General features: G+C 42.3%; 1 protein-coding gene and 1 pseudogene across 1 annotated transcript; both read left to right on the top strand.

Moving 5' to 3' along the window:
- Positions 1-250: 250 nt before the first annotated feature.
- LOC119287971 (NADH-ubiquinone oxidoreductase chain 6-like) lies at positions 251-1,236 on the top strand. The gene has a single exon (XM_037567587.1). It carries the CDS (start codon positions 251-253, stop codon positions 992-994), a length of 744 nt encoding a protein of 247 aa, XP_037423484.1. The 3' UTR covers positions 995-1,236.
- A 5,413-nt stretch (positions 1,237-6,649) lies between these two features.
- On the top strand, positions 6,650-8,208 carry LOC119287972 (annotated as a pseudogene).
- Positions 8,209-10,038: the final 1,830 nt, after the last annotated feature.

Here is a 10,038-nt window from a genome sequence, read left to right on the forward strand (position 1 = left end):
TTCCGCTTCAACAGAAGCCCTTAAAATCCTGCTGCTATGGCAGCAAGGGTTATCCATTTCATAGGCGAGGGTGGGGGAGAAGCAAGCCGAACCTCTGATCGACCCGGACACGTCAAAAATTCTCGGCGCCGAGAGAAAGACGAGATTCAGTAAGTAATTCAGTGAGTGCTTTCTTTTATAAGAAGAGCGTCGGCTTGGAAGAAGAAAATGAAATACGAACAACCGCGCTGGTTGTAATAGATCGACTTGAATGCATCTTCTTGCTCCAGCATTCAAGTTCCATTTCAAGGGAGGACGACGTACCATGGTACTTTCTGTTTTGTCGAGCCCTGCTTTGGTCTCTGGTTTGATGGTTGTACGTGCTAAAAATCCGGTACATTCCGTTTTGTTTCCCATCCTAGTCTTTTGCGACACTTCTGGTTTACTTATTTTGTTAGGTCTCGACTTCTCCGCTATGATCTCCCCAGTAGTTCATATAGGAGCTATTGCCGTTTCATTCCTATTCGTGGTTATGATGTTCAATATTCAAATAGCGGAGATTCACGAAGAAGTATTGCGCTATTTACCAGTGAGTGGTATTATTGGACTGATCTTTTGGTGGGAAATGTTCTTCATTTTAGATAATGAAACCATTCCATTACTACCAACCCACAGAAATACGACCTCTCTGAGATATACGGTTTATGCCAGAAAGGTACGAAGTTGGACTAATTTGGAAACATTGGGCAATTTACTTTATACCTACTATTCCGTCTGGTTTTTGGTTTCTAGTCTGATTTTATTAGTTGCTATGATTGGGGCTATAGTACTTACTATGCATAGGACTACAAAGGTGAAAAGACAGGATGTATTCCGACGAAATGCCTTGGATTCTAGGAGCCATATAATGAACAGGACTATTTCTCCTTTTGGCCATAGCCATAGAAGAAGCTTCTCCTCCGGAGCGGGGGGACCGCCTGACAATTACAAAGAAACCTTTAAAATGTGGATTTAGTGCTCAGAATATAAGGATTTCCCTGGCTTAAAATGCAAGATAGACAGACTTCTTGCATTCCTTGAGCCTGGGGAGATCCTATTCATGGTAAACACGTTCCCCCGGGACTTTCCTCTGCTCGAGATCTTAGAACCCCAGGATATCCGAAATATAATTGCTCACTCGCACAAGCAGTGGAAGCCACCCAAAAAGGGAGGCTAGTAATTTTTTTTGGTAGGTTTGTATTGTTTCTCGAATTGGTAGGTTTCTCGAAGTAGTTTTAGTAGGTTTCTCAGGAAATAGAGATGCCGAGGCCCCTACTTACCTTATGGGTAGGTAGGGGGAAGGAAGAGTGGGTCAGAGGGCTTCCTTCATAGTGCATACCTCTCTTTCTCTTTTGAGTTTTTCTGGTCGCGCAAGATCTTTGGTCTTCCCCCGGAACCGATGAAAAAGCGTGTCGCTTCTTATGGACTCGCTCAGAATGATTCTTTTATATCTAAGGAAAGGGGATGACATTATCGCCATTGATTGAATTCGTACGTCTATCGCTATCCCGGGCCGAGGAGAGGGGGTTTCGGAAGGAGGAAGGCTTGTTTCATTATCGAATATCGTGTAGAACTCACTTGCCCTGCCTTTTGCTAGGAGAGTGTAGTTCGAGCATTCTATTGTGTGCTCGATCCGTGATACGCAAAGCAATCTCCTGTTTACTATTGATCTAATGACAGTTGATTGAGACTTGCCATTGTCGTCTTTCGAAAGCGAACTCTTATCTGGTTGCACTCGGGTTCTCCTGTCGACTTGTTTTTCAATAGTAAATCACAGGCAGTATGCCCTATTTGAAAACATGCAATGAGGGTACGAGCAACACTCCCCAAACTTGGCATGACTCATCGCCATCTTGTATTCATGATCTTACCTCTATTGGTCACAAATGCATAGCATAGGATCGAGTGGATCGGCACCCAATAGGCCAGATTTTCCTATCTTTGATGTTAGAAGTGATTCCAATCTATTTTTCTATAGTGATAGTTCACACATTAGCAATTAGCACTGCCTCAAAGCAAACATAGGAACTAGGGAGTTCATCGAGAGAAAGTCCCTTTAGTTTCGTACTTCCCTGTTTCGGATTTGCATATGTCTTTAATCGCAATAGTTGTAGAGAAATCCCTCAATCACGGGACAATCCTCCAGGGCAAAGGTACTTCCAAAGCTCAGAAGGTTCATCTGTGCATGAAAGGAATGAAACAAATTCCATAGAAAAAATAGGAAAATCCCCACCGAGATCGGTACCTATCTAGATCCCCAGCTTCGACAACAAAACTCCTTCCCATTTTGCGACCATTCCCGCGAGGACTACGATTCGGATTATCTAATGTCATCCCCAAACAGAATTACACCTCTTAAGAGGAAGGGACGGCCCTCTATCCGGTGTGGGTTCCTACGAATTATTGTATGGTTCCGGATCCAGGTCCCTCTGCCCTTGCTTTTTGTTATTCCATAGGGGTATGGACTGAAGTAATCACTAATCCAGGAAAGATGGATCTTTAGCTAGAAAAACGAAAAGCCAATACGTCATGTATCAAAGCAATAGGGATAGGGGTAGTTGTATACCACCTACGAATAGGAAGATCCTGGGTTTTGTAAGAAAACTACGAATAGGAAGATCCTGGGTTTTGTAAGAAATCCAATTTCATCAATTCTAAGCACGGTAACGGCAGTGCTCCTATCCAACGGCCGGGGATCTATTCGATTTCTCAATTTGCTAATGCCGATAAGCTTAGGTTGTTATTTCATCGTCTTGCGCTAAAAAGGCACCCTCCTATTATGCTAACAAAGGGACGGATAACGGCAAAGCGGAACAGCAATAGCGAAAGCAGGTACAGTAACGGCGCAATCCCTAAAAAAAGAATCAAAATAGAGAAATTTAGAGCGCTGCGAATTTCCTTCTTTTGATAATGCTACCCACACAGTCACGGCTCCTATCCGGTCACCGGGTTAAACAATTGATTCCTCTCAACGCATCCCCGCGGTAAAGAGCTAGTCGTATTCTTTTGAGAATTCTCTAGTTGTATTCAAGCAAGAGTCCTCGGCATCCTACGAAAACAAGCGCTAGGAATATCAATAGCGTTAGCGTTAGCGTCCTGGCCTTTGCTTGGGGATTCCTCTATGGAATTCCAAACATGCCATTGCTTTGCCTTTGCTCGTCCCTTTGATTCAATCCTTCTTCTCCTCGAAAGCTACAACTAGAAAATATATTCTTCTTTGCCGGTGCGAACCCTTCTTTTGAATAACAACCATTGGCAAGACCAGCGAAATCCGAATACTAATCCGAGGAAAGCCCATCCCTACTTCCCTTTGCTGTTGTTCCTCGAAATCCTCTACTAGTCATTGGTTTCAAAGCAAAGGTATCCGGTATAGGGGGTCGTGGGCAGGTTAGTGTTTCATTTCGATAGGTGATAGTGGTATACCCAAACCATATGGTATAGGTCTTGGAAAGGAAAGTAAATCAAGTCCATCTTACAGGATTTCTTCACTTGCTTGGGCTTAAGCGGTACTAGTACCCGGAGAATAGTTCCATTCTCTTTCTCCACATGACACCCTTGTGTTGTCAAACTAATGAATCCCTCTCCGCCCCTGCTCCGACAAAGCAATAAGCACTAGGGTATCCACCCACCCGCTAGTTCGAATAGCCGGTTTCCTCCCCTTCCGCTCAAGCTAAAGGTTCTGGGCTACGGCTTCCGGTTCCGTATTCCGATTCGTCTTCGGATAGCATTAGAAAATCCCTTTCATGCCTTGCCAATACAACTATTATTTTTCTTAGCCGAGGAGCCTTTGGAAGTACCGTTGTTGGATCGGATTGAGCCATTATAGGATCGGATAAAGATTCACTCTTTGCCAATGCCTGCTTCCTTGGTTTCCTACTTTCTGCATCGAAAGTGACTTTTTGCTCAGTATCGAGAACCACTTCTTCTCCTTTTCGAGGCGTAGATCGCCCGTCATCTGATTTGCTTCGTCAAAGCGGATAGCATTATGGAATTGATTATATTCGTAGAAAAAGCACCCCTATTTAATAAGTCCTCGGAAATGATCTCATCCAGTACTTCTCTCAGCCTATTTGCCAAGACTTTGGAGCATAGCTTGTAAATGACATTGCACAAAGATATCGGCCTATACTGTGAGATTTCTTGGGGGTTCTACTGTCAACAAGTGCACTATTATTTACTTCACCGCGTACTTAAAGAATTGTTGGTAGCAAAGAACAGCACCTGATAGAAAGGATGCTAACCAAGCCTCTTCTGTTTAAGCAAGGCTAAGCCAGAATAAGGGGTACAGTAGGCTGGTGACCCTGACGATAGCACTAAGACTGCCTCGGGAATCTCCTCAATCGTTGAAGAGTGCCTCGGGAATTGAATAAAAGCACTGATATCCATATAATCCTACAATTATGCTCTATTCTCTTGAAGAGAAGACACTTGAACTTCGTCATGTGCTATTGATCCTTTTGAACCTAAATTCACATTGGCTCTTTTTGGCATACAGCTTTTGTTTTTCTGTGAAAGTCCTCCTTCCTCTGGACAAAGATTACATTAGAGGTGCCTCGACCCGAAAGAGCATGATACAATCAATTAGGACGTAGCTCTGCTACAAGAAAGGATAGGACTTTTGCCAAGTCTAGAGTTCGACTTCTAAAAAGAGAAAGCCACTAACAAAAAGAAAGAAAAGAGGAGGAAGCTGGACTTACCTCTGTTCGAGATACAATGACTCGAATAAATAAGTCTTATGGATGAATGTTGAAGACGGACGATACAACCCTACTAAAAGTCACAAAGCTCACTTCGCTATCAGGCCTAGTAGCTGCTTCATAATATAGGTGAGATAGATTAATTGATTGTTTCTTTTTTTTGTTATAGAATTCTAAATCGAGCATTAGTTTGAACGACATAGAAAACTCTTTTCCAACTAAGCACTCTTGAGCATCAAGCAATTATATGGCTTGGATTCGGTCTGTTCCATCTTTTACCTTTGGAAAAATAAAGGGATTGGAGCCGCAAATCCTTGTTGAAGAGGATATCGAGCACAAGAGTGAAGAGTGAAGAGTAGAGGGCGCATTGGATGTGCGCTCCCTATGAACGATGTCCCACTAGAAATGGATCTTCGGAAAGAAGAGTGTTTCTCTTGATATTTCTATTCTATTCTATTTCTATAAGTGAATTATTGATCAAGATCAAATGGAGAAAATGTAGATGTGAAACTATGTTCTTTGAACACCTTCTTCCATGCTATTGAAGCTGGCAAACAGGGGAGTGAGTGAAGAGAGAAGCCATGCCTCTTTCGATGTGAGGCAAGCGATGAACGAGTAGATGCTGCCCTTAGACCAATTTTCTCTTTCGGTAGCTGACACCGAGATGGGCTAGGCTAGGAAACCTTATTCGAGACGATAGGGATGGTAAACAAAGCGATGGGGTATACGTACGAATTGGAATACAAATGAAATCATTGCCTATAAAGATGAACCCGTTAGCGTATAGGAACAACAACATATGAAAGTTGGGTGGATACTCCTATTTAATTGGTTTAACCAGAAACAGAGGATAGGATTCGGAAAGTCAACCGGAAACCGAGCCCTAACCTTTAATTGATGAGAATTTCCATACCCCTACTACTCGTATGTATTGGCGTGGGTTCGTATGTAAACATTCGTATTGGCTTAGCAGAGCACTTCGTATCCCGCCACAACCGATCCTTTGCTTCCTTCTCACTCAGCTTTTTGACTCAACAGTCGTTCCCCCTGTTACACAAAGCTACGTATACAGGGGTAGTTGTTCATCCCTTTTGCTCGTGACATATCCCCTCGCTCTGTCTTCTATTCCTTCTGTGCGTTACGTTACTAAGGCCATTGGTCTTATGGAAAGAGAAGGCATATAATCGATTCTTTGACCGGCTTTGCTTCTTTCGTGATTCACGTAGATTGGAATTCACTTTCTTTAGGGCATGGCTAGTTTCGGGTTTTCTAAAACCATCGCCCAACTCTTTCTTATTCAGACACACCAACTGATATGTTGGATTAACAAGCTAGGGAATAATTGGGGCTTATGTGGACCCCTTCCCTTTAATTTAAGAAAGAGGTCTTCCTAGCTGACTTGAAACTAGATCTTCTTCCGAGTTTCGTTCTCTATGGCTTGTGAATTGCTGTACTGCCTGTTTCACTCTCTTCTAAGGGATCTCCTCCTATGGAGGTATGTAAAGTGGGTTCTATCGCATTTTCCATCTTAGGGCGAGCAATATAAGCAATTCTGGTATCAACAGATACATTGTTTGGGAAAGAAAGTGAAAACAATAGATCCAATTCTGGGTTTTGGGGATGGATTTCTCACAACCCTGAGGTGCTTGCTAATCTCTTGGACGAGTCGATGTCAATAGCAATTCTGATGAAACATCTTAAACATCTTTAGTGCCTTTTGCCTTTGAGCTCAATCGATCAGAAGAAAGGGAATATAACCTGCCCCTCATTGTCCTTCAATCATGGTGCAATGAATATCGTAGATAGAGTGATTTCGATCTCATATAGCTAGCTTTCCTTTCAAAGTGAAACGATTTTCCTTTTACGTTGAGATATTTGAATTGGATTTTCTTTCACCACTACTATCGTAACGCACAGAAAACACTAACGTTTCCGCTCGCTTTCAACCACTGCCACTTTACCTGAGCACTGTGACGCAGTCGGTCAAGTATTGAGTTTCTGCTAGTATATCAAGGACTTATGAGAACTGAAAAGAAAAAAACGAAAAAAGGAATTCTCATAGTTCATTGAATTAAGGGAGGGCCATTCGTGGGGGGTTCGTGGAAGAGTTGGGTTCGATTCCCTTTATACGCGATGTGGCGAAAAAGACTAATTCAACGAAATATGCCATGCCAGCATTAAGATTTAAAATGTGTCGTCTACTTCCAGGAAATGTTCGGAACAGAGAACTTTCTCTAATCCAACGCCGTATTCTCCGAAGATTGAGGAACAAGAGGAGATCCATTAAAAGAAATCTTTCTCGGAGAGAAAATCGAAACAGTAACATCAAATCACAAACTACACGAAAGTTGTCTCTTTATTATGGGGATTTACCCATAAGGGAGATGCACAGAGGAAGAGAACTAACTTCATATATCCCTTTTTTACTCAATCAAGAAACAAGATCGGACGTGATTCCGGTTCGTCTCCATTTTAGTGACACTCTTCCTCAAGCAAGGCAGCCGATAAGTCATCGAAGGGTTTGTTTGAATAATGGACTGGTAACCATTACTCATTTGAAAGTTTCCCACGGTGATCTAATATCTTTTAAAGAAAATGACGCGAGAACCCGCGGTTTTGAAATAAGGAGATCTTTCTATATCGACATATCAGTTGGAAAAATCATAGGCAAATTCCTATCGGCCATATCAGTTGGAAAAAGAAGAGGCAAATTCCTACCGGCCAGAATCTGGAGAAGAACAAAAAAAGAATGGTTCCGCTTACTCACAACTCAGAGGGGATGCCGCTTACTACTCAAATCCAAGGAATTGCAAAAGTTGCGTTCTTATATGCAAGAAGAAGACTTTGAAAGAACAAAGAAGTTTGGATCCGCAAAAGTATGCTTAGGCAGTTCCTTCGCCGAGCACAACAGAATGAAGAGGAATTTGTTTCATTTCAAATACTTCTTCTTATTGAAAAGAGGGAAGGAGAAAAACCGAAATCTTCCTACTCGAACAATAAGTCCTTTTGTAGAAAAGTCTTCTTTATATAGTAATTCGACCTATTGCTCCGGATCCCCGTTTACTAGGAAGATAAGAATCAAAAGAATCGAACTACCTACTCATTATTCGGAGGTGAATCATAGAACACTAAAAGCTGTGGTATCTTATGGACCTAACATAGGTCACATCCCTCACGACATAAGATTGAAAGATCCAAACCTTCCTCTTCGGAGCGGAAACGGACGTGGCCAAAACATATAAAAAAAGATCGGCCTAGTCGCTCATAGGGACATATCTATCCGGATAGAGGATAGTCTAGATCAATTTTGAGAAAAATCTCTCTCTATATAGATAGGTATCTCTGTGGATAGAGATAAAGATAGGGATCCCTATAAATCGAAATATATGGAAAAAGTGCACTTTTTGACTACTACTACTATTTCTTAGACTTTTTCAAGGAAACATCGTTTTTTCGATTTTGACTGAATTGGTCGGAGCGTAGACGAGCAAGCAGAGCCTAGGAAAGAGGTCAGATCGTCATAGAGCAGTCGACTATAAGTATAAGACTGCTGGCCTGAGAGAAGGCAGTCTCTCTCGGGAAACATGGCCCAATTTCTCTTCTTTCTTTTCACACGGGCAACAATTGGAATAAAACAGACCATGAACATGAGTTTAAAATGTAAAAAAAAGGGAAGAGTGCATTCTCTACTTTCTTATCTCAAAAATGCGTAATATAGTGATGTCATGTGTCTGTTTCTCTGAAAAGGTGGGTCGGCCCTTAGGGCAAACAGTAGTGCCAGGTTCCATTGTGGAACGGTCGTTTGCCGGTGACCTTTGTCCGCTGTAGTACGAGTGACTGGCGCATCGCATCCAATCTCTCATGTCAATGAGTCAGTTAGAAAACAGCTCCAAATGAATCAGTGATTTCCCCTTTATTTCCCTCGGAGCGCAAGGGGAAACAAGATTGAGAATGAATTAAAACACACCAAATGTTTCATTTTGCCTATTATCAGTGGTCAGCTCTGATACAAACCAGGGGAAAAAGAACCTGGAACGCCTTCTTTAAGGCGCTACTATTTCTAGCGGCATAGGTGCTTTATCACAATACGAAAGATGTACATACGAGGACTACGATTCCTATTTAGAGATATTCCTACGAGCGATAGACGTAGTAAGGAAATTACGTACGCCAATAACAAATACGAATACGAATTACGCCTACGAGCCTACGCAATGGCATGTTTCGGCGTATAAAGCTAAGAACGAGAATAGCCTACTGCCTCCACTCGGAAAAGGCAAAGGTATCCAGTATAGGATATCGATGAACGGAGGACAAGGAAAGCAGGCAAGGTGAACCTCCTTTGCCAAAGCCCTTTGGAAATACCTTCTTTTTGAACCTTTAGAAAATACCTGCTAGCTATCCCTAGTTTTGTTTAACCAGCTTTCCCCCAAAAAGGGGAGATCTGCTGCTTACTGCTCACGGAAACATCCGACCTTATGGTCAAGTCGTCCGCCTATCTTTCTGATCTCATTCATTTTCCGATCGCATAAAAAGTCATGAGATCAAAAAAGAAATGTGAGAATGTAGTTACAGATGTAAAAAAAGTAAATATCTCGTTCTCTTGGTCCATAGATGGGGCGTCCTATCCGATGGATGAATGAGGAGCCTCTGTCGAGTAGTGAAATGATAGGATTCTGCTTTTCGGTTAAACCGAAACACAAGTCGGCGATTCAAGCCAAGAGTGCGGGCACCTTAAGAGCGGTCAAAGCTAGAAGCTATATCATGACTGCTGGAACGAAAGACCCGATGAGTATTTTCGTTCCACCTTCCAATCTTCTTAGTCAATTGTGTACTTTTCCACTAGGCGAGACATAAGTTATCGGAATCCGGGGCCTGTTTTTCCCTATTTCCCAAGGGGAATGTCAAATTGTGTGGTTTCACAGTCTTATGAGACAGAAAGTTTTGGAAAATGGAGCTGCCGTTTTCACTACTTTGGTCCCTAGCGATATTGTTGCTTAAACTAACATGGAAAGTGGGTTCAATCACTTTAAAGTGCCCTCTCAAGTGTCATCTCATAATGGTAATCTCCTTATGGTATAGTAATTTGGCTTAGAATAAGAAACCTATCTCTTCCCCCTAATGGCTTTTCACTACCCCTTGCGGGAATGCGTATCGTTGCTGCATCGCCACCGTATTCCTGACTTGCTTTTCCGAACTGCTTGTTTTCTCGGGGCTGCAGTCCAGTTGCTTAGTGGTTTGCTTCTCGGTCTACCCAATCAAGGTTAGACCTCGCTCTATCAACCATTGCTTTAAATAGTATCATGTTATTTCATCTTTCATT

This window comes from Triticum dicoccoides, chromosome 4A (assembly GCF_002162155.2).
Source record: "Triticum dicoccoides isolate Atlit2015 ecotype Zavitan chromosome 4A, WEW_v2.0, whole genome shotgun sequence".
Taxonomy (NCBI): Eukaryota; Viridiplantae; Streptophyta; class Magnoliopsida; order Poales; family Poaceae; genus Triticum; species Triticum dicoccoides.

Bases quoted from the DNA above. Each gene is read 5' to 3' on its own strand.
- LOC119287971 (XM_037567587.1), top strand. From the start codon at position 251: ATGCATCTTCTTGCTCCAGCATTCAAGTTCCATTTCAAGGGAGGACGA.